Source organism: Rutilus rutilus (assembly GCF_951802725.1).
Source record: "Rutilus rutilus genome assembly, chromosome: 10".
Lineage (NCBI taxonomy): Eukaryota > Metazoa > Chordata > Actinopteri > Cypriniformes > Leuciscidae > Rutilus > Rutilus rutilus.
The window spans coordinates 10,306,112-10,330,061 of NC_140215.1; the positions used below are offsets into that span (position 1 = coordinate 10,306,112).

A 23,950-nucleotide genomic window follows, 5' to 3' on the forward strand; every position below is an offset into this window, starting at 1 on the left:
AATCACATACCCGTTTTACCATGGCTGCTTTCCCTGAAAGAAAACAAAAATCAATATACAAAAAGCAAATCTCAGGAGAGGCGTAATTCCCTGGTAATTTCTGCAAATAAAGCACATCCCTTTAAACAAAGGCAAAGACAATAAGTGCATGTCATCTGTAACAATAACAAAAGAATACACAAATTTTCCACAAGTTAGATTTTATTACTCAGATGTGAGTCTTTATCCAGACTGTGTAAACCTCAAAGAATGATTCAACCACACTGTTTATCACTCGCCTGTTGCTCAGTTTGCATCATTCAAAAGTCTGTATTGTCTCTGTAGGTCTTCACTGCTTGATCTCTGCAATGTTTTTGATGGAGCCAGCCGGGTCTGTCTTGTAGAGCATGAAGTGTCCTTGTATCTGAGCGGCGCTGAGGTCTGTTTGTGCTGCCAGCGCCTGCTCGGCGAACCTCTCAGCCTCGGCTGCAGACTCCTGAGGGTAAAACCTCCTGAACATCTGAGTCAGCTGCCAGTGAGAACAGGGGCCCACGTACTGCTTCAGATCAACACGGCCAGGTCGGACAAGAGCCGGATCAAGTCTTCAGCACACAGAGGGGAAAAAAGAGAAATGGGAGAAAGGAAACAACATCATGTCACCAATGCCAAGAAAAACACACTGTTCACGGGTACAGGTGTTCATGACTACTGGTACTTCTTTCATTATTACTGGATTTTTAAAATATATTTTATTAAGATTGCACACACAAAAAGCAATTTTAACAGAAACTAGAGCATTTTATTGATGATTGAATATATTTTGTGTAATAAATGTTACAATTTATATTATTGCTATATACTAAATATATATTTTTATGTATGAAATATATTTTATATATTAAAGGGTTAATTCACCCCAAAATGAAAATTGTCACCAATTCCTCATGTAATTCCAAACCCATAAGACTTTTGTTCATCTTCGGAACATATATTTTATAATGTTTAATGAAAAAATATAAAATATTTATATTTTTTAATGAAATCTGAAAGTTTTCTGTCACTCCATTGAAAGTCTATTGAACCAAAACTCTGACGCTTCAAAACGTTCATAAGAAGATTATAAAATAAATCCATATGAATCAATCGGTTTAATCCAAGTCTTCTGAAGAGACAGGATCACTTTATATGACAAACAGATTTAATTTAAGCATGCTTACTTGATGTGCGAGAACCAATAAGGTTCATTCTCACGTGTCATGGCAGCATGTTTGAGCTTCAGGAAGAACCAATGAGGTTTGTTCTTGTGCGTCAAGCAAATGATGCTGAGCTCCCATTTGCCATATTTGAGTGCTCTATTCATGTTCGTTCATCAATGTTTATATGTGAATAAAAGTCTAAATTAAATCCATTCATCATATAAAGCAATCGAGTCTCTTCAGAAGACTTGGATTAATTAACTTGATTCATATGGATTTATTTTACAATATCTTTATGAACATTTTGTAGCGTCAGAATTTTGGTTCAAAAGACTTTTAATGGAGGGACAGAAATCTCTCAGATCTATCTTCATTTGTTTTCCGAAGATGAACGAACGTCTTATAAGTTTGGAAATGGGCTGCATGATATTGGAAAAAAACTGACATTGCAATATTTTGTTTTTCTGCAATACATATTGCAATATGAAAATAGTTTCACCAGATGAATCTAACAGTATTCAGGTACAGAAATTGAATAATCAAATGTAAATATATAATTAATGTGCAAAAGTTATTTTCTCTTTGTATTTTGTTAGATTACATTATGTGTCCGTTAAAGCACAGAATTCTCATTTTTGTGTGAACTAACCATTTAAATATAAAATACAATATAATTAATATATATTTTGATAAATATTAATTTATCTGCCAATACATCTGACTATCACTACCTTGCTTTGTAAAACAAACCTTATTGCCACTTTTTAAAATTATTAAAGGCTAAAGGGCAAGAAAATCCATATTTTTCATTCTAAAGAACATCAAACAAAATAAGTAATGCATAAGTCATGATAAACAAGTTGCAGTAATAAGTTTTACCTGTCAATGAAATTAGTTGTCATAAACACAATTCGGGCCTCTGCAGATGCCACTCCATCCAGAGCATTCAAAAGTCCACTGAAAGTGAGCCTTCCCATGCCCTGAAAGGCCAGTGGATCTGTAAGAAAACACGTGGCAAGGAAGTTTGAATTACATTACAAATGCAAAAATATTCCACTGTTTTGTTAACGCTAGGGCCCAACCTAGATTATCATGATTGATAATGACATTGTCTATTATTATTATTTTATAATTTAATTATAAGTCAACATATAAACATATTCAGAAGTCTGTAAGTCATACTCTCTGCAGGCAGAAGATCCCGGCTGACGAAGGCTGCATCCACGTCCTCCAGCAGGATGATGCTTTGCTGCGGAGCGACACTCAGCAGGTGGTTGAGGCGATCGTCAGACAGGCTGCGGTCACTGAGACTCATCAGACAGATGCTGTAACCCAGCTCACCTGCCAGCGCAGTTCTGAAATACCGCCAGAATGGTTAGACTTGGGACTCCAAATTGCACTTTTGCTCTATGTTTAAAATTGCTCTTTTTTTGCAGCCATACTATTTCATTTAAAAAAAGTCAGATGTTATTTTCACTGCATGTATAAATAGCAGTATTTGCTATTTGCATTTTATCTAGCAACATAGACTATTAAAGAATAATACATACAAATACATAACATTACAGGTATAGACACTACTGTTAAAGGTAAGGTCTGTCTGTAAGGTTTTTGTAATGTTTTTAAAAGATGTCTCTTAAGCTCACCAAGGCTGAGTTTATTTGTTCAAGAAATCAGTAAAAACTATAATATTATGAGGTTCAAATCTACACTCTGTATAAAAACAATACTTTATAAGACACTATTATTCATTCCTAATAACATGAACTGTAAAGAAAGTAACTATACTTACATAAAGCTGCTCTTTCCACAGCCTGGGGGTCCATACAGCAGATAGCCCCTCCTATATGGAATGCCTTATTGAAGCATATTCAACAACAAAACTGAAATTAGATATGAATTGATACATAAAACAAACACAAAAGCAATACTTTTATTTATTACAATGCTTTCTAGTGACATTAGAAATGTGCACACGCCTTATGTCCTGATATGGAAGTTTAAAGGGGTCATATAATGGTACATGCACTTTTACAAGTTGATTGTACTGTAATGTGTGTTGGCAGTGCCTGAACACAACCATCATATAATGATAAAAATCCATCCAGTGTTTTTTTTTTTTTTTTTTATCTCCTTATATGTTTTCCCGTCTCAAATCGAGCCGTCTGACCGTGTGACGTCACACGGTCGGACGCCCCTCCCACGATTGTTAATTGACAGCAGCGTTTCAACACAGACCCGCCCTTGCTCGTGAGCGAGCTGTCATCATAGTCCGCCATTGTTGATACGCTGGAGCAGAATGGCGTCTAAGCGATTGTGGTGTTCTGTTCTTGGGTGTAATAACGAATTTTGATGTTCCTAAATCCGAACCGCTGAAGACGCAGTGGCTGAGTTTTGTTTTCGAAGGGAATATTCCCCACGATCAACGTCAATGCTTTCATGTTTGCACGAATCATTTCTCACCAGACTGCTTTATAAAGGAGGGTCAGTATAAAGCTGGTTTTGTTAAGAAGCTGCTCCTGAAAAAAGGATCGGTACCAACTATTCGTGTTCCTGCTGCACCTCCAGAAGAAGTGAGTGTAACGTTTTATTAACCTTTATATTAATCTTTGCAAATCGCTTGCAAGCTTCACGATGAATGCGGCTAAGGTTTACACTCAGGGTACATTACGGCATGTTTTCTATGTACTACGTTCTCAATATAATTCATAATCCCAAGTTTATAATGAACAACGCGTTATGGTTATTGTGTTATTATTACAAACGGTGTACGCATAAGAACAGAGGGGCGGGGTGAGCAAAGCTCATTATCATTTAAAGACACATGCACTTAAACGGCGTGCTGAAAACAGAGCTGTTTTTGACCAGGTAAAATGAGTGTTTTCTTACAATACTAATGAGAATTTTTTATTAAACTGTATTACAAACTTTTCATTTAGACCCTAAAGAATCATAATAACTTGTACAAAAATGGCATTATATGACCCCTTTAAAAAAAAATTTTTTTTGAAAAGTTATCATTTCCTAATTCACCTCTGTCAGTGTACCACTTGGGATTGCCTATGAATTCCTTTACATCATCCACAATCCTCTCCGCCACACCATTCTCCAGCACTACTGAAGACAGGGGTCGTCGTCGCCTCGGAAACCCAAATGGCCTCCACTCCGCTCCAAGTGCAGTGTACATAACAGTCCGGCCATCTTCCTGCTTTAAAGCAAGTTCACGTGCTGCACGGACACAGAATTAATCATTAAAGGGTTTGTTCACACAAAAATGAAAATTCTGTCATCATTTCCTCATCCTTACGTCGTTCCAAACCCATAAGACTTTCGTTCATCTTCGGAACACAAATGAAGATCTTTTAATAAAACTTGAGAGCTTTCTGTCCCTCCATTGACAGTCTACACAACTACCACTTTGATGCTTCAAAACATTCATAAAGAGATCGTAAAACTAATCCACATGAATTGAGCAGTTTAAGCCAACATTTTCTGAAAAGACACGATCACTTTATATTATGATCAGATTGAATTTAGGCTTTTATTCACATATAAACATTCATCAGCTCACACATCAGTTGTGTGAGGAAGCTCAAGCATGTTCGCTTGACGTGCGAGAAACAATGAGATTCATTCTCGTGTGTGACGCAGCACGTTTGAGCTTCTGCTAGAACCAATGAGGTTTGTTCTCACACATGATCAAGCAGGTTCATTTGAGCTTCTGTTAATGTTTGCTGATAAATGTTTATATGTGAATAAAAGCCTAGATTAAATCTGTTCATCATATAAAGCGATCGTGTCTCTTCAGAAAATTTGTACTAGTTTTTCTTTATGAATATTTTGAAGCTTTAAAGTAGTAGTTGCGTAGACTGTCAATGGAGGGGCAGAAATCTCTCAGATTTCATTAAAAAGATCTTCATTTGTGTTCCGAAGATGAACGAAAGTCTTACTGGTTTGGAAAGACATGAAGGTGAGTACATGATGACACAGAACTTTAATTTTTGGGTGAATTAAAGGGATACTCCACTTTTTTCGGAAATAAGCTCATTTTACATCTCCCCCAGAGTTAAACAGTTGAGTTTTACCGTTTTAGAATCCATGCAGCCGAACTCCGGGTCTGACGGTACCACTTTTAGCATAGCTTAGCACAGATCATTGATTCTGATGAGTCCAGTAGCATTTCTTTCAAAATGACCAAAGAGTTTCAATATTTTTCCTATTTAAAACTTGACTCTTCTGTAGTTAAACCGTGTACTAAGATCGACGGAAAATGAAAAGTTGCGATTTTCTAAGCCTATATGACTAGGAACTACTCTCATTCCGGCGTAATAATCAAGGAACTGTGCGGCTGTACCATGAGTGCAGCAGGCGTAATGATATGACGCAGCGCCTGAAAATAGGTCTAATAGGTTAGACAAACTTAGTCCCGGTCACGTTGGAAGAAGTTACCGAGCTGGGGACTATTTTCAGGCGCTGCGTCATATCATTACGCCTGCTGGACTCATGGTACAGCCACACAGTTCCTTGATTATTACGCTGGAATGAGAGTAGTTCCTAGCCATATAGGCTTAGAAAATCGCAACTTTTCATTTTCCGTCGATCTTAGTACACGGTTTAACTACAGAAGAGTCAAGTTTTAAATAGGACATATATTGAAACTCTTTGGTCATTTTGAAAGAAATGCTACTGGACTCATCAGAATCAATGATCTGTGCTAAGCTATGCTAAAAGTGGTACCGTCAGACCCGGAGTTCGGCTGCATGGATTCTAAAACGGTAAAACTCAACTGTTTAACTCTGGGGGAGATGTAAAATGAGCTTATTTCCGAAAAAAGTGGAGTATCCCTTTAAGGCTGCAATGCATTTCTAAAGAATTCAGCTGCCAGTCACATACCTTCTTGAAGTATGTTGAAGAATATCTGCCGGTCTCTGCCCAGGGCAGTGAAGGTGACGGACTCCCAGGGTGTTCCAGTGTGCAGGTCCACCATCTGCTTTTCCCTGGTCCTCTCCACTCTGATCCACTTCCTACCATACCTGAAAACACATAGCCTCAATTAGTGAGATGGATACCTTTGATCCCTGAGAGGAAGATCAAATCAGCAACATCAAATGTAAACTGTCCAAAGTCGCATCAAAATACATACACAAATATAGAATGCAAGTAATGTAGCAATGGGGAGTATAATAAGGAGAACTACAATTTGACTGGTAATGCTAGTGGGTACTCAGATACCAGCCAGCAGTAATAAAAAATAAAAATCTCTTCATAAATTGTGATCTTACCAAATGATGTGGTTGCCCGGACTTGGATGGAAATCAAACTGCGTGTGGACTCGCCCACTCTCATGCTGCATATATGAGGTTTCAACACTCAGATGCTGGGTGTGTTTCGCATGTTTAGTGATCCAGCTTAAGAGCCAGTGATAACTTTTATCTCTGCTGGGGACCTCCAGTGTGATCATGTAATGTCTCCTAAAGAAGATCATGCCGACCTGTGCCCCTTTTCTGGCAACTGCAAGTGCTGTGCCAATACCAACTAGCCCAAATCCTGCCCCAAAGTAAGGGTTGTCCTTCAGGGCTCCAATGAAATCTGACAGGGTCATGATGAAGGTGTCTCCTGGTTCTCTTAAGCAATTAGGAAAAGTATTTTTGTCCCTTCCATTCAATATGCATCCTGCATTCAGAGCAAATGAGGTGAAACCATTTTCATTTTAATGAGAGACTGATACAACATTATACTAAGCTTTCACTAATCAGGTCTATATTTTTATTTAAATAACAGCAGAATTAAAAAGTCACTATACTTACGGTAGTGCAAATATCACACCGCATTTTACAAACATTTTCTCTGTTAACTTGGCGCAAAAGGTGAGCATCAGGTAAATAGTGCAATTAAGCAGAGCCTGCCTACAGTAAGCAATCCTTCTCTCTCATTGCAGCGTAAACAAATCGTTCTTTTGGGTGAGTCGAATCCTTTCAATGACTCGGTTGAACCAATTCACAAATCAGCCCTACTTTAAATTAGTTTTTTTTTTTAACCAATTCTTTCAGACAAACTGTTCAAAAGAACCGATTCACTAAAATGAAATGAGCAAATCACATGGCGACCTCTGTGTTATTTCCGTTGTTCGAGAAAATAGTTCCGTATGAAATGTGTTTCACATTAATAGTTCCGTTGTGACTGTTTACGACGCAGTCTCGTTATGACACTTTTAGGTGTCCTTATGAACAGTTAAATGTAGATTTGGGGTATTTTATAATTGATAATTCTTCAAAATGTATACAATATTATTATGTCAGAATTAATGTTCCTCTTTGAACTGAAAACGCCCAGAAATGACGCCGCTTACATTGTTTCCATCATAACAAATGAAGGTAATTTCTTATCATATAATTTAAGTAATGAGTAAGTTACAATAAAGGTTTTTTATTTAATGTGCTATCACTATAATTGTCTCTTGATGCTGAACAGAGCAGTTTGCTGTAACTTAACCCATCTTCTGCGCTTCCTTGTGAATGTGTTGTTTATGTTTATCAGAGCAAATGAAACACGAACCTAGGCGCAGTAGGTCTAAAATCTGTTTATCAAAAACGTATTTGTTCCAACAAAACCTCCTTTCAAATGTTCACATAATATTTATCGCACTGTATACTGTTCCTGTTCATTGCTAATCATGTCCTTATGTTGTGTTAACTAACTGACAAGAACCCTGATCAGCTTTCAGTCTCAAGTCTGGTATTCCATAAACCATTAATCATTTGATCTCATTGGTGATGCCGAACAGTTGTATTGCCCTGAGAGACAGACACACGTCATGGTCCTGATGCTGTAATGGAGTTTTACCACTCTTGACTGACTGATGTCCTGTGGAGTTTTGCCCGAATTATAACATGGACCAACAAGAGCCTGGATGTGATGCAGAACAGTTTATGCATATGGAAAATAATGCAACAGATACACCTGAAGGTAAAATACAATAATGCTCATACAAAACAAATATGCTTATTAATTATATATTCAGTAAGACATAGTCCTTTGGCATGCATGGGGCTCTGGAATATTTGATTTTGATTGGTCAGTTGTTAGATTCACATCTGTCATATCTCTCTGTGTCCTAATAAAATAATTACGACTCAGATCAATGTTTTATGTTTGTTTATTTGTATAGAAATATACTATACAATCAGCCAGTTATGATCGCAAAATCTCGTATAACCCTGAAGGAGGTAATTTTGTAATAATGACAGGCTGACAGTACATTATCCCACTTACATATCAGGTATGAATTTGTCTTTTGTCGATAATACGAAGTGTTTTATTTTCTTTCTGTTGTAGTTTTGTCTCATTTGAATGGGACAGATATGCCTGTGCAATCTAAAAGAAGGAAAGGCATGGCCAAAAAATTAAAAGCTTCAACAAAAAAGGGGAAAAAATCGACCACCATTACCCAAGGAAAGTCTCCATCTAAAGGTAAGTACCATGAATGTTACGATTAAAATAATTGTAATCCCAGGTCTGACCAGGTCCCATTTTTCCATTTAGTGGGACATGTTGCAGAAGGCACCGAACACATGTTTCGCACCCACATCTGCTCCGAATGTAGACGCTGTTTCAAGACTCGCTCCCATTTGATAGAACACATGCGCATCCACTTTCCCGACCCCACTCTGCAATGTCCCACCTGCAAACACCATTTCACCAGCAAGAGCAAGCTACGCATCCACATGCTGAGAGAGACGGGACAGAAACTGCACCAGTGTCATCTATGCGAGTACGGAGCGGTGGAACGCAACTCTCTGCGACGACACCTTGCCAGTGTGCACGGGCATCAAGAGGATGAAGCTCCCAACGAAGAGCTGTTTAAGTGCCCAACTTGCCAAAAGACATTTAGTCAGAGCCAGGCATTAAAGATCCATATGAAATCTCACAATAAGACACAAGATGGACAGCCATTGCTTTGCTTTCATAAAGGCTGCTCATTTCAGTGTACAGAAAAAAAGCAGCTTCAAAAGCATGTATTAGATGCTCACCAAATTGAGGCCGTAGAGTGCCGTCATCACGCCTGCGGCACCTTCTTCGAGAGTCAAGATGACATGGAGAAACATTTCCGTATGCATCAGGCTTATCACTGCCCCCACTGTGACTTCTCATGCTCAAATAAGAGCCATTTTCAGCAGCACAAAAGACAAGGACATCCAGGGAAACAAGAACTGAACTGTAGCTTCTGCCCTTTCTCCACCCTCAACCCTGTAGAGTTCGATCAACATGTTGGTCACTTTCATGCCAATGAGAAAACACAACACTGCCCGCAGTGCAGCTTTGTAACAGCTCACAAAAGAGTCCTGAAAAGACACATGCTGATGCATACTGGTAAGATATTTAGTTTCTCTAGATAGTTCTTTAAGTGCTTATAGGGTTAGGTCACTCAAAAGAAAATTCGGTAATCATTTACTCACACTGTTGCCATTCCAACCTTGTATTATTTCATGAAATATTTTCATGAAATACAGAAGATATTAGGCTCTATTCCATACAGAGGTGGACAAAGTACACACAACTTCCTTACTTGAGTGAAAGTACAGATACTACTGGTCAAATATTACTCCGTTGGTAGTGGGATTGAATGTGAGATTGAATAAGTGCACTCAATAACGTCCACAATGGTTTCGCACACCCAAATGTCTGGTTCCCTCAAATAGTGCCCTATTTAAAGTATTTTGGCTTTTAGCATGAATATGTTAGCCTTACTTTTATCTATAAGCTAGTGTGCTGCAAAACAATGACAGAATTTGCATTTAGAAGACCAAACCCAACGTTGAAAATGAAAATCAGGCTGATGTCAGTTGACGTCAACCCGACTTTCATTTCCAACCAAAATGCAACCCCTGCAACCAAAATCCCCTGACTGACGTTACTACTTTCTACTCAAGGACCTTGACAGAATTGTAGTGGAGTAAAAAGTACGATATTTGTCTTTCAAATGTAGTGAAGTTAAAGTAAAAAGTTTCCAGAAAAAATAATACTCAAAGTACTCAAAAAGTATACTTAAGTACAGTACTATGTACTTTGTTACTGTCCACCTCTGATTCCATACAATAAAATACATAAATGAAACAAAAGTAGTCCATACAAATTATGTGATATATTCCAAGTATTCTGAAGTCATGCAATACATTTGTGTAAGGAATCAAGTGAAATGTCTTCCCTTCTGCTGTAGCTCTCAAATTTCATAGCATTCGCACAAAGCTATAGTTTGGCTGCAGCAAACTTGAAATATTGGATAGCAAGCAAGTTTACTTGGATTGCTTTTATGATACTTTTACAGTGTTTTTTTGTCCTTTTTGGAGTTTGGCAGTATCAATCACCATCCACTTTTATTTTGTGGAAAAGAGCAGCATGGATATTCTGCTTTACATCTTAATTTGCGTTTTACACAGGGTTTAAAAATGTCATGACAGTGAGTAAATGATGATAACATTTTTATTTTTGAATGGACTATTCCTTCCGAATTACTTATTGGCCATGGCTAGACATATTTAACATTTGTATTTACAGGTGAAAAGCCCCACAAATGTACGCAATGTGACTTCAGATGCCGTGATGAAACGTACCTTTCAAAGCACATGCTGACGCACTCCAGTGACAAGCAGCACATGTGCTCAGAATGTGGATATGTTACGAAATGGAAACACTATCTCAGTGTCCACATGCGTAAGCACGCAGGAGATCTGAGGTTTGTAACTTGATTGTAATTAAAATGTGATTTAAAAAAAAAACATTTCAGTTTCAGTACTGAACTGCCTCTTCTCTCTTAGGTACAAATGTAATCAGTGTCCATATCGCTGCCACCGCATCGATCAGCTGAACAGCCATAAACTCCGTCACCAGGAAAAATCCCTGATCTGTGAGGTGTGTGCGTACTCCTGCAAGAGAAAAACTGAACTGCGCAACCATATGCAGCTGAAGCACTCCACAAACGTAGATCCCCAACCTGTTTACCAGTGCAAATTTTGCCCTTACACAACAAAGTACCGGCAAGCCCTGCATAACCACGAGAACTGCAGGCACACCCGGACACGCGTGTTCCGCTGCGCACTTTGCCATTACACCACATTTAGCAACACCGGCCTCTTCCTGCACAAAAAGAAATCTCACGGATATGTGCCAGGAGATGTGGGCTGGCTTGAGAAGTATGCGGAGAAAGAGAAAGAGCAGAGCTCTGCGGATTTGACACACAACTTTTTCTCCAAAACCGCAGCACCTCAGACTTCAGATTCAGAATACAGGGAAGAAACAGGGAATACAAAACAGTCTAATAAGACTATAGATGACTCCCAAGATATGTCTGTAAATGATAATGAGGAAGAAGCAATAGCAGCCACTATTGAACAAACTGAGGAAATGACTTTAGTACGGCAGGTCAGTCTTGGTATTGAGTCTGCAAGAGAAGAGGCAAGTAATCTTTCAGAAGGACATCCAAATGATGAAGAACAGTGCGGCACCCCACTTTTTACTTCCCAAACCAGCACGAATAGCACACAAATGATACTTGTTGAGACAGTAAACATACAGGACACTGCATTTGATGCACAAGTTAAGAGTCATGTTGGATTTCACACATTGCATACAATCCACCAGAACTTCCCAGAACCATCAGTTGAGGATGATGCAGCTTGTGAGGATCAAAGTGACTCTGAAGACCTGCCACCAGTGACAGAAACTGTAAGGAGCAGCGAGGGACTCCGTCAGGATAACTCTGTAGAGCCCTCAGCTTCTGAGAGTCGTCTGCAGGTAATGAGAAAACAGGATAAAGACCAGGCTGAAGCACTCATACTAGAAGGCAGGGTGCAGATGCTTGTTGTCCAGACGCGGGACAATATGTTTCAGTGTAGCCGTTGCTCCTATGTGACCAGAAAGCATGCAGCATTAATCCGGCACTGCAAGTCGTCTTGCCAGGTCATGAAAGCAGGTCTACGTTGCCAGGACTGTGGCATGAATTTTAAACAGCAACGTTCTTTGAACACCCATCGCCTCCGGAAATGCCTGCAGAGGGGCAGAAAGAAGTTTGATTTAGCAAGCTCTGTAGGTAAATCAGGGAGTTGTGTAGCTAGTTCAGGGAGTGATGCATCTATACAGATCCAGAGTTTGACTCATAAAACAGGATCCCTCAAAAAACAACCTGAACCTTTTAAAGTCACTGATTCTACAGCTTCAAGAGTAAAAGGTTCAGCTGAACACGAAGGCCCACTGTCTTCTGTTATAACTGTAGTAAATGAGACTGATTCAAGCACATCTGAAGGAGGGAAGGCAACTGTCGGGACTAGAAACAAGCTAGCGGAAGTGGAGGGATCGGTAAATGATGAGACCTCTGGCTATATTGAGGATGATGGTAGGTATACTTGCAGAAAATGTCCTTTCTCATCTGTCAGGAAAGTCACAATAGACCGGCATTGTGCAACATGCAGCGGAAACACCCATAAGGTACATCTGGTTGAAATGGGAGAGCAGTTTGAGCAAGAGGATAATCCTAGCGACTCAGACCATGATCAGGAGGAAGATGGGGCAAATGTCTCAGAAAGAGATTCAGGAGAAGAAGAGAGACCTCAAAACCCCAAAGCTCAATTCTCATGTCCCAAATGTCCTTTTCTCTGTCACCAGAAGAGAGCTCTAGCAAGCCATGAAATAAAGGGCTGTTTAAAACCAGGTGAATTACAGTGTCCACACTGTTCATTTGTTGCCAAATCAGAAAAATCTCTCAACCATCATATCCTGGGTCATAAGAAAGACAAGAAGGCTACTAGAGGTAAAATGTCTGGTAATCTCCAGTGCAATCTTTGCTCCTTTACCTGCAAACAAAAGCGCTGCCTGACGCAGCATGTTGCCGTGAAGCATGAGGGAGTCCGCCCTCACCGCTGCCGCTTCTGCTCATTTAGCACAATTCGTCGCTACCGGCTGGAGGCCCATGAGTCACTGCACACAGGTGTTGGGAGACATAGCTGTGAACTCTGTGGCCAAACTTTCGGCACCACGTCCAGACTACGCTTACACCATCAACGCATTCATGACAAACAGGCAACGCACTTCTGTTCACTTTGCGATTACAGAGCATATAACCTCAACGACATAAATCGCCACAACTTGAGCTGCCACACTGGTGATCTTGCCTACAATTGCAGCCAATGCAATGCACGTTTCAGCTCTGAAGTTGCCCTGAAGCAGCACTACCACAGAGCACATCCAGATGCTAACAGCCTGTCTTGCACCCAATGTAACTTTACCTGCTGCCGCCAAGCTGCTCTCAAAGCACATGTGCAGCGTGAACATTCTGAAATCAAGACAAAAGATCCTCAAGATGGTCCGGAGAAACCAAGTAAGATATCCATCAACCATCAGTGCTTGGTTTGTTCCTTCAGCACCCATAAAAGGCTTCTTCTGGTCCAGCACATGTTAGATGAGCATGAAGATGGCCCAGCAGAGGAGAAAACTCTGAAGTGTGATGTTTGTGGTTTCTCTTGCACCCACCAAGTGGTGTTTGACCAGCATGTGCGGTCACATGGAGGAACCTGCCTCTTTAAGTGCACCGAATGCAAGTTTTCCACCAGGAACAAACAGAAGATCACGTGGCACATTCGAATCCATACAGGAGAGAAACCTTACCACTGTGAGATGTGCAACTATGCATGTGCTGATCCTTCAAGACTAAAGGTATGAATGATTATTAGCTAAGATGGGGATTCAAGGTTGGGGAATTTGGGTTATGACTTTCAATTCTGTTGATGCTCTTTATTTTAGTATCATATGAGGATTCACATGGAGGAACGTAAATATCTCTGCCCAGAATGTGGCTACAAATGTAAATGGGTCAACCAACTAAAGTATCACATGACAAAACATACAGGTATGTGCTATAGTCTAAATTACTCTAACTGTAAAGTTCCTGCACACCATGATGTTTTATCCTCGTTTCTAACAGGTGCCAAACCGTACGTATGTGAGGACTGCGAGTACCGCACCAACCGTGCCGATGCCCTGCGCATCCACCGGGAGACACGCCACAGAGACGTGCGTTCCTTCATATGCGAGAAGTGTGGAAAGGCTTTCAAGACGCGCTTTCTGCTCAAGACACACCAGAGAAAGCACAGTGAGGAGCGGCCTTACGTGTGCTCCGTATGTCAAAGGGCGTTCCGGTGGCCTGCGGGTCTCCGCCATCATTACCTGTCCCACACCAATCAGCTGCCATTTAAATGCCTCTACTGTCCCTACCGGGCTAAACAGAAATTTCAGGTTGTGAAGCACCTTCAGAGACACCATCCAGACTTGCCTGTTCAAGATGGTGTGGGTAAAGACCAAGAGGCCTCTAGTATGGGTACACAGAAGACATGGCTTGAGGAAGAAGAGAGACAAGAGGATGAGCAAACTGCTTTATAGCACATGCAAACAGCATGGGACATGTAACCATGCACTGTTTCTGTATTCATCTTTTCAAGTGACATTTGTTCATCATGTGAAAGTATAACATGTCTTTGTATTCATAACCCTCAAACCACACGTAATAAGTTTCTTTTTTTCAGTATGTTTATTCCTTTAAGACAATAAAAACATATATTTACCAGGGCATGTTCATAATACGAGCATAAGATACATTTACTTTGAACACTTGGTTTTGGGTTATTTATAAAAGATACTTTACCGTACTCAATTACATAAATCCAAATAATAATGTACAACCTGCATTCTACACTTATTGTGTAACTTTCAAACAGAAAATAAATATTCTGATTATCAGTATGCTCAATATTGCATAGATTAAATAATCGAAAGTAAAATCTGCATTTACCAAATAAACATTTCTGCACCATACGAGAGTCTTTTTTTGTTTGTTGAGAAGGCACTACAAACACCATGCAACAATAGAGGTACTCTTCATTTTTTTAAATTGCTATACTATTGCTGTTTAAATAAAGCACAAAATGTTTTCTCTGCCTTTTACAATTTACAGATTTGTCTGAGAAATATTAGCTCTTCAGAACAAGTTTCAAGCATTGTAAATGAAACTCCTGGAATTGTGAAATCACATCTCTGCGATTTTGATATGAACATAGATGGAGGATGGATGGATACTCATTCCGTCTTTGGACAACAGATGCACATGGCGATATCCTGGAAAGAGAAACTTTTTATTTGCAAGAAAGCCAAACTAATTTTGTATTATTTCAGAGCATATGCCTAAAGACACTGGGTCTCATTCACTAATAATTGCATACAAGCATTCTTATGTGATCAGAAAAGATTTTCACACAAAATTTCGGCCGGATTCACAAGAGGATGTATACACACACACACCACATTTTTCTAATGCCATCAGGAACCTGTGGTAAATGTAGTTTCAACTGGTTCTCAATTTTATCTTAAATTCATTGATGAATGTGGTTTTCTGTTTGGAAACATTCACACAAAGGCTGTGTTTGCATAGTTAGTGAATGAGACCGAAACTATTTTTTCTTTCGTAAAATGGCCTACCTGGTTGAATACAGGTAAAAGGAAGAGTGTATTGCCCTATGAAGTCATTCCTAGATGCTTTATCATAGTCGTCAACTACAAAACGCACCAGTGCCAGCTCAGGGGTGTGGATTGTGAACTGCAAGGATTCATTCCAACATGGGTTGAATCCTGTCCAGATGAAAAATAATAATAAAACAAATCACTCCAAGTAGCATTAATTAAAGTTTTCCAATGGTCTGTAAATGTATATTTCCACGGTAAAGTTACATATTGAACTCAACAGTTTTGTCAACATGCAAAATTTTTCATTTCTTCACTTCCTCACCATTGTTGTCAATATAGTTGGTCTCCTGTTTGGCTTGATCCAGAGGAACACCATAAATTTCCACCCTTACCAGGGGGTCTACAATGGACCATTCTTTTTGCCTTACTTTAGGGAGCTGTTGTCCACTAATAACCTAAAAAAAACAAAGAACAATCAACAAATAAAATCTCAAAGTGAAATGGCAGAAGGAACACAAATACTGTTTGATACGGTGTTTGGTGTTTTTAGCCCCCAATGGCGCCTTCCAGGCAGCGAGGGGATGGGTAGGTTTAAGGTTGAGGTTAGGGTTAGCTGCCTAGAAGGCGCCATTGGGGGCTAAAAATACCATAGAGCGTTTAATACCTTCACAGAGAAGAGTAAAGGGTGGTAATCCTCACGTTCCTCAGGTTTTTCAGGATCAAAGAGTCTCTCTCTGTTGCACAGTATCTCAGGTTTTAGAACGTAGCCACTGCAGCCATTCTGAGTAAACAGCCCATCATTAAGATCCATTTCCATTCCTGCAGTCTGGAAGTTTAATGCCACTACGAATCAGAAACACATTACAGTAAATACACTGTCCACTTTAGAACACATTAGCCATCTATCCCTGCTCCTTTTTACATTGTGCGTTTGTCTGCCATGCACCCATTATTCCACTCTCTAGTACTGACATAATGGTGTGTAACTCAATATCTACCATACTGACCAATCTGGCATCCCATGTTCCACATGTCCAGTGGACAGTAATTTGATGAATCCGTTCTCATTCCACTTGGATACACTCTTGTCAGCTGCCTGGTGTTATGCAGAACAAAATCCGAACCTGACAAAATTTCAGAATTTCATCATTCATCACTTTACATACTATTTATATTTTTGTAAAGAAATTAAAAGGTAAAGAGCTGATTAAACTCCTTTTGTGTTCCACAGAAAAAAACATAACAGCATACAGATTTGGAACAACATAAGTTTGAATACATGCAGACAGGATTTTCAGTTTTTGGGCAAACTATCCATTAAAAAAACCTTTCTGACCTGCTTCCTTGGAATATTTACGGGCTTTAGACTCAGAGAACGATGACATCTCATCAGGCTTAGCAGAGGTGCGGGAATGTTCAAAGCTGTGGAAATGTACGCTCTTACAGAATATCAGGTCTGAGAGCTCTTTGCATAGCTTTTGCTTCGATTTCTACATAGGAGAAAAAGCAAGCAATCAAAAACAATGTTAAACAAGGAAGTGGAAAACAATAACTGAGCTTTTTCTCAGTTTCTCAATATTTCCACTGTTACCTTTGCATCTGTTGGTGGACTCTCCGATGCCGGACAGTCCTTATTCATTTCTGCTGCCTCGTCCTCATCACTGACTTCATCTGTGAGGCTCTCTGATTCATTTCCAATCTTCTTCCCTTTTAACAGGATCTTCCTCTTAAGTGCCTGAAAGAAATAAGACAACAAATACACCTGTTTGTCATCCCTTTTATTAAAGGCACACTTTGCAAAATTTGTACCTTAATATAACAGCTTCGAAATAATTTCTATGTCAAGCAAACTCGTAGTGGGGCGAATCATCCCCATAGCAATGCATGGGGGGGAACGCCGCTGGCAAAACCAGCAATGCAGGTTCGAGAGGTGGCGCCCCGACAAATCTTGCGAGAATCACGACTTGCTTTACGGCACGATGTCACATACATCAACAACATATGAATCAGCCTCTATGGAAGACACCAGCACGCATTTCAGACGTGAATCATGGCAGAGTCGACGAAGAAAACGAAGAAAGCGGTTGGAAGAGTCAAGGAAAAGAAAACGACGGCTCTGCGCGAGTGGTATTTACGACAGTAACGTTAAACACAAGTACTCCACAGCGACTCTAGGGGGCGCTGTTTGAGAAAAACGGAAACTGCATAATGTACCTTTAACAGATATTTAAAAACAAATCAATATCCAACAATCTTTTTCATATGTGAACATCAATAGTTAATGAAAGTGCCCATTGCAGTATAAGTATTATGATTATAATTCAATGATCATTTATTTGTATATATCATTTCAAAGCAGCTTCACAGAAAATGCATGTGTCTACATTACAATTTAGAGTGATCTGTTATCAGAATTGACTGTGTCCAAGTACATATACAAATCACGCAGTTAGCTAACAATGTATTAATAATTATAAGACCATACATTATTTTAAGTCATCCATGTTTTTCAAACAGAAGCCAATAAGAGCAGTTACGTTAAGTGCACCACTATCACTATAAGGCCTTGTAGCTCACCTCTGGGGACGGGAGTTCACTGGCCACTTTGGAGTCTACTGTGCTCGTCAGCAACATATTTCCCAGGATATCTCTGAAAAGTCGAGCCATGACTTCCTGTTGCTCTATGCTGCAGTGGTTTTCAATGGACACGATGAGTGGATACTCAGATGCCTGAGAGTAGGAATGATGGGAAGATTAAGAAATCCAGCAACAGATTATAATGTATCGGTGCAAATAATTTATATGAACATCAACAACAACATGAATATAAATACTAATGTTGGTACTAATATTAATAATGCTTGTTAATAATTATTAATAGATATGATTAATAATTATATTTTTTTTATATTTGGCTAATCATTTTTTTTTCAATGTATTTGTACAAGTGTTGGGGCATAAAGATCACCTTAAAGGCATAATTTGCAATAGTAGTAATCACGTCTTTGAGGAGAATCTTAGATGTGAATGTGTGTCCATGATAAACAACCGGCTCCCCATTCGGTCCATTCCAGCAGTCCACCTCTACACACCTGCAGCCTCGCTTCAGAGCCCTTCAGATGTTCAACCCAGCACAAATGAACAACCACAGTTATGAACACAGAGAACAAAGCACAATGTATTCAACTAAGCAAACACATGTTTTCTCTGAAGTTACAGTGAGTGAACAGAAACACTCTATTATTATACGCTTAAAAACAAAGGTTCGTTATTGGCATTGATGGCTCCATGAAGAACCTTTAACATTTATGTAACCTTTCCTTCAAACAAAAGATTCTTTATAGTGGAAAAAGGTTCTTCAGATTATTACAATGTTCTTTTACAATAAATAAAAATGATTATTTTGTATTATTTAAGGTTCTTTGGGGAACTGCAAAAACATCCATTTGGGATGTTTATTTTTAAAAGCGTATGTGTGTGAGATATGACTACTTACATGCTCATAAAACCCTTTTCTACAAATAATATCATCAAAGATTAGTGTAATCAAGTAGACACATTGCAACGTGCAGTTCTACGTCTGTTTTGTTTCATTGTGTTTTGCTTCTGTTTTGCCTGTTCTGGTTTGCCTGAGTTCCCTGTGCTTATTAGTTTCCATAGTTCCTAATTTAAGCACCTGTTCTGTTTTTCCGTCGATTGCTCTGTCTATGTCCATTTAAGCATTCAGTTCTTTGTTCGGTCTCACTTCCGTCTTTATGTGGTTATTATACTATTACTCCTGAAAAATTATTATTAAAGACTGATTTTGTTGTTTACTCCTTCGTAGTGCGCTTCACTGGAGCCACTTCACCATTACACACATGGCTGTATTACCATAAATAAGCAGAACTCACTGGATGTAGGCTTCAACGCTGCTTGGTCCTTTTAGCTGGTCCTCCATGAGGTAAGTGTTGTGTGAGGACGAGATGTAATAGTGGGCAAGAGGTTGGCTCAAGTCTTGAAAGAGGCCCTGCCGCTCTGGATTGAAGATGGATCCCTCAGGAGACGTCAAGTACATTTGGAACCCATCGATTGACATCGAATGATTCATTCTGGCTGTACAAGAAGACAAAATGAAGCCTCTTATCTGATCAAACTTCCATCGTTACTCAGTAATCATGATGTAAAGAACCACTTCACTTTTGGCCAGCGATATAGATTAAGTGCTCAACTACTCCATTATTAATAGCTAGAGGACCCAGATGTATTTTCCATTGGCATGCAAATAATTCTTCAATTGAATTTTTTATTTTTTAACCAACCAGTTCCGAAATTAACTGAATATTCATGCTTGTAAATCTAAAGCAAGGGTCTTCAAAAGTGGGTACATGTCATGATCCCTTGGGGACCAACGGTGGTACTGCAGGGGTCTACCAATTACTATTCAGTCTGAAACTATTTTTTATTGGGGAAAAAAATATTAAAATAATAGTTAATAATTGAAATAATAATAATTTTTTAATATTATAAATAAAAAATATATAATAAAATATATTATTTTGTATAATAAAAAATAAAAAATATACATTACTAACTTTCAGCTAAGTGTTTTATTTTCCCTCATACATTAAAATATAAAGTAAAATTTATCAGAATTGATTTAAATTATACCCCTTTTCAAAAGGGCATCAACTATTTCATTGATTAAATATTAAAGAGTGAGGAAATATTAATATATATTAAAAAAATTGGTAACACTTTATTTTAGGGTCCAATTCTCACTATTAACTAGTTGCTTATTAGCATACACATTACTAGGATATTGGCTTTTTATTAGTACTTATAAAGCACATATTAATATTTTATTCTGCAAGACCATATTCTACATCCCTTAATACTACCCAATACCTAAACTTAACAACTACCTTACTAACTATTAATAAGCAGTAATTAGGAGTTTATTGAGGCAAAAGTCAATAGAAATAGTTAATAGTTAGTTAATAGTGAGAATTGGACCCTAATCTGAAGTGTGACCCAAAAATGACAAACTGAAGAGTATAGTAGTGGTTATCATTACCCGTGTTTGACGGCTCATAGCGATCAATCAGCTGAAGGGCATGTTCATAACTGGCCTCCCCCTCTAGCTGCTCCTCTCTCAGGAACTCCTCCAGATCACACTGAGACAAGATCTGTCCATCACTGGAATAATCCTGGAATAAATCCAGCACCTCTATTCTCTCGGTGAGCATCTTATAGAACTCCACAAACTCCTGATCTTCCAGGGTTCCTGACTCAGACTTATCTGCCCTCTGCGGAAAAAAAACATCAACAAATGACAAACAGGTTCAACATGATGAAAATGTATGATGCAAAATCACTTAAACAACACTTAAGCACCATAAAAAGACAGTATGCGTGTTCTTCATTCATGTCCACGTTCATCATTTTCAGCAGTTTTTTTGTCTCCCTAAAATTCATTCTGCCATCCTTGTTCCGATCTGCTTTCGAAAACCAGTCTGAGATCCATCTGAACGGAGTGGTTGAGGTTGATCATATAAGTTGAAAACAGCTGGACTATCTTCGTATTTATCTATCAATCGAACTGTTTTAATATTTTGAATAAATATATAAAATATAATAATGATCAGAACTTGCCTCAAGCAAAAATATAGCATAAAAAAGGGAAGAAAATATATATTTTTTATAACAAGGATACTGGTCAAGTTTGGTGCTCTCATCCATGTTCTCAATGTTCTCCATGAGGGCTCTTACGCCCTGAATCCAGGCCTGAGCTTCCTCCGCTGACTCGGCCACCAGATCCAGGTTTCCTCTGCGGCCGCGGAACACCAGTGTGAAGCAGCGGTCAGCGGGAAACTCATCCGCTACACTGAGGAGCATCTCCGACTGATGTCCCTCACGAACAGCCTCCACATCATTGATGGAGACTAGGGAAAAAAGTAACGATTTTTCTTCAATATTTCAGAGCCCTTCTTCTGAGTTTTAATTTTTTAATAAACATTATAGTGCCTGAAAAGCACGCTTCATTATTACCAATTGCTCATTCCTTTACTATTGTAGAGCATAGTGAACCAATGGCGCTCCTAATATCATTAGAAGCAGATGAAGATATTCATCTTAAGTCTTTTTTTCAGAAACCATTGTCATGGTGGATTTCCAACTATCCTGTCATCAGATCTACTTCCCTGACATGTCCTTTGGGATAATTTCTAACCTTTAGGCAATTATTTTCTATGCAATACCTAATTGCTTCCTCTCGTATAAGTCTGTTTGAATGTTTTTTGGTGTTTTTTTGGCACGCCACCTATATTTTTCTTAGAAAATCTGTCATTTTTAGCTCAATCTTGAATTAATTATGCACACAATCTTTAAAACTAGACATGAACTAACATGATTACTATAAAGCATGATAATTACTAAAAACATAAACTCAAAACCGGCATACAGGTAGAATAAGAGTTTATTGCCCAGCTGGATTTATATGCGACAGTCTTGCAGTCCTCCTGAAGTTTGTAGTGCCGCTGACGCTTCCACATACGAGACTTCACCTTGCGTAAAAACATCCCTGCCTTCAGTGCCTCAAGGTTTTGATGACTCCGTCCACCTGCTAGAAACCGAGAAATGGCCATTAGTAGTGTTCAGAAACACCAAGCTTATTTAAAATGGACACACATACACACACACACACACACAAGCACACACAAAAAGTCTGTCTACTCACAGCATGTTTGAGGTGGTTCCATTTTCTATAATGCACCTTTTCTGCAGACACAAAGTACATCACCAAATATTTAAATTTTAGGAACTTCTTTTGTTAATACATCACTATAGTGGTAATAGGCTAAAAAAGGAAAAGACAGACTGCTGAGAGTTTTGAACTGAGAGTTGATTCAAATAGCTCAATGTAAACATCTCTCCATCACTGTATTCTGTACACTTAAGATATATTATTATGCATTTAGTCCCACTAACAGCTTGTTTCAGCTTGAGGTGTCAATGATGTGACTCCTTACGAGTGTTGTGCTATAGTGAGACAATAGCTCACAAGCTTCTTTCAAACTGTTGTTGCATGTTGTCATATCTGTTTTTTTTTTTCATCTTCAGTGAAAACATGCACAGGCTAAATAAAATCTATTAATAGGCTGATCCCATAACTCATTTCCCTATATTACAATGGGGAGGAAACTAGTATATTCCTCCAAAGTGAAAAAAAAACAACAACCCAAAACAAGTTCATCCAGGCACAAGTGAAGTGCCCTCAGGCGTGACATACATAGTCATGAGTCATGGCTAAATATGTCTCTGAGATCCACACGATCCTCTACTGGCACCATCATTATGTTCTGTTATATCCCAAGTGGATTAAGCAGAATCAGATTCAGCTCTTAAATGTTTCCTGCCATTATTCTGTATTGAACAACTGGATATTATACAGCATTACTAGTCTTCACTGTGATTTAAACCCTAAATGAGGCGTTAGCAAAAACAGAATTTGTTTCGAAATGTGCACAATCCTAAAATATTGCAATTACATAGTTTTAGTTCAAATGAGGAAAGGAAACTAACAACAGTAAATGCTGACAAAGTAATTATCCTAACACATAGCAAAGAGAGTCTGGAGAGGGCTGAAGCAAATATTGAGGAGTGACACAGGAAAAGAGGATAAGCAGAACTCACCGGACTGAAGCACGTCTGATACACAAACATCAGATGAGGAGGATGGGCTCTGAGTCTTTGCTGCTGCGTGTGCAGGGCTGGGAAAACAGAGCCGCAGTCTGGGCTGCTTTCACGGTGATGCATAGCCAGCCTCCTTCCTACCCCCTTTCCTCTGCCTCATTCCGTCCTAGACACTCCCACTTTTCCTTTTTTTCTCTCTCCCTGCCTTATTAGGTGCAATAGTTGTTTTCTGCTCTTGTCAAAAATACAGCAAATATTTGAAACAATCTGCATTTCGAACAATTGATGAATGATAAACAATTTTACACCATAGGCCTATACAATATACAAAGTCTACATTATAAAAGATACAATTTCCATAAATAGACAGAATTAAAAAAAAGACACATTTTAAACAACCTTATGCACAATATGTACAATTTCGTATTTTGTGATGCATTACAGTAAATAACATAAATTATTGAACTCAAAAGAGTGTCTTGAATTATAAACCCATTTGGACACCCAAGCATAAATCAGCAGGATGTACAGAATGGTGAAGTCTTTGCCAAGCGCAACCCACATTTACATTCATATTTACATAAATTCATTTGGTA

General features: G+C 38.8%; 3 protein-coding genes across 4 annotated transcripts; 1 reads left to right on the forward strand and 2 right to left on the reverse strand.

The window, feature by feature from the left end:
- Positions 1-187: 187 nt before the first annotated feature.
- Positions 188-7,304, reverse strand: bcs1l (BC1 (ubiquinol-cytochrome c reductase) synthesis-like). Its single transcript, XM_084420247.1, has 8 exons — positions 6,983-7,304; positions 6,458-6,848; positions 6,069-6,208; positions 4,209-4,403; positions 2,968-3,031; positions 2,358-2,530; positions 2,055-2,172; positions 188-581 (listed from the first exon to the last, which is right to left on the reverse strand). The coding sequence occupies exons 2-8, from the start codon at positions 6,775-6,777 to the stop codon at positions 329-331; spliced, it is 1,263 nt and encodes a 420-aa protein (XP_084276373.1). The 5' UTR covers positions 6,778-6,848; positions 6,983-7,304; the 3' UTR covers positions 188-328.
- Positions 7,301-15,034, forward strand: znf142 (zinc finger protein 142). The gene is made up of 8 exons (XM_084420240.1): positions 7,301-7,549; positions 7,960-8,141; positions 8,511-8,645; positions 8,718-9,545; positions 10,731-10,908; positions 10,991-13,880; positions 13,968-14,073; positions 14,149-15,034. The coding sequence occupies exons 2-8, from the start codon at positions 8,066-8,068 to the stop codon at positions 14,601-14,603; spliced, it is 4,668 nt and encodes a 1,555-aa protein (XP_084276366.1). The 5' UTR covers positions 7,301-7,549; positions 7,960-8,065; the 3' UTR covers positions 14,604-15,034.
- plcd4b (phospholipase C, delta 4b) lies at positions 14,583-23,485 on the reverse strand. 2 transcript variants are annotated; one of them, XM_084420243.1, is made up of 16 exons: positions 23,355-23,485; positions 22,399-22,439; positions 22,123-22,281; positions 21,376-21,604; positions 21,057-21,186; positions 20,737-20,968; positions 19,574-19,775; positions 18,649-18,793; positions 18,258-18,410; positions 17,272-17,415; positions 17,017-17,170; positions 16,688-16,804; positions 16,345-16,523; positions 16,003-16,135; positions 15,696-15,845; positions 14,583-15,335 (listed from the first exon to the last, which is right to left on the reverse strand). In XM_084420243.1, the coding sequence occupies exons 2-16, from the start codon at positions 22,418-22,420 to the stop codon at positions 15,247-15,249; spliced, it is 2,238 nt and encodes a 745-aa protein (XP_084276369.1). In that variant the 5' UTR covers positions 22,421-22,439; positions 23,355-23,485; the 3' UTR covers positions 14,583-15,246. The 2 variants fall into 2 exon arrangements, with proteins under 2 accessions (XP_084276369.1, XP_084276368.1); XM_084420242.1 differs by having other exon boundaries at positions 22,123-22,284.
- Positions 23,486-23,950: the final 465 nt, after the last annotated feature.

Excerpts from the sequence above, each read along its gene's own strand:
- znf142 (XM_084420240.1), top strand. The coding sequence starts at position 8,066 with ATGGACCAACAAGAGCCTGGATGTGATGCAGAACAGTTTATGCATATG. Across the intron at positions 8,142-8,510 it reads TGCAACAGATACACCTGAAG|TTTTGTCTCATTTGAATGGG; the intron begins GTAAAATACAAT and ends TTTCTGTTGTAG. Across the intron at positions 13,881-13,967 it reads CTGATCCTTCAAGACTAAAG|TATCATATGAGGATTCACAT; the intron begins GTATGAATGATT and ends TCTTTATTTTAG.
- plcd4b (XM_084420242.1), bottom strand. The coding sequence starts at position 22,420 with ATGGAACCACCTCAAACATGCT. Across the intron at positions 21,187-21,375 it reads GAGAGCACCAAACTTGACCA|ATGGATCTCAGACTGGTTTT; the intron begins GTATCCTTGTTA and ends CACTCCGTTCAG. Across the intron at positions 20,969-21,056 it reads ACGCATACTGTCTTTTTATG|AGGGCAGATAAGTCTGAGTC; the intron begins GTGCTTAAGTGT and ends TTTTTTCCGCAG.
- bcs1l (XM_084420247.1), bottom strand. The coding sequence starts at position 6,777 with ATGACCCTGTCAGATTTCATTGGAGCCCTGAAGGACAACCCTTACTTT. Across the intron at positions 3,032-4,208 it reads CAAGTGGTACACTGACAGAG|GCATTCCATATAGGAGGGGC; the intron begins GTGAATTAGGAA and ends TGCTTCAATAAG. Across the intron at positions 2,173-2,357 it reads GGATCTTCTGCCTGCAGAGA|ATCCACTGGCCTTTCAGGGC; the intron begins GTATGACTTACA and ends GTTTTCTTACAG.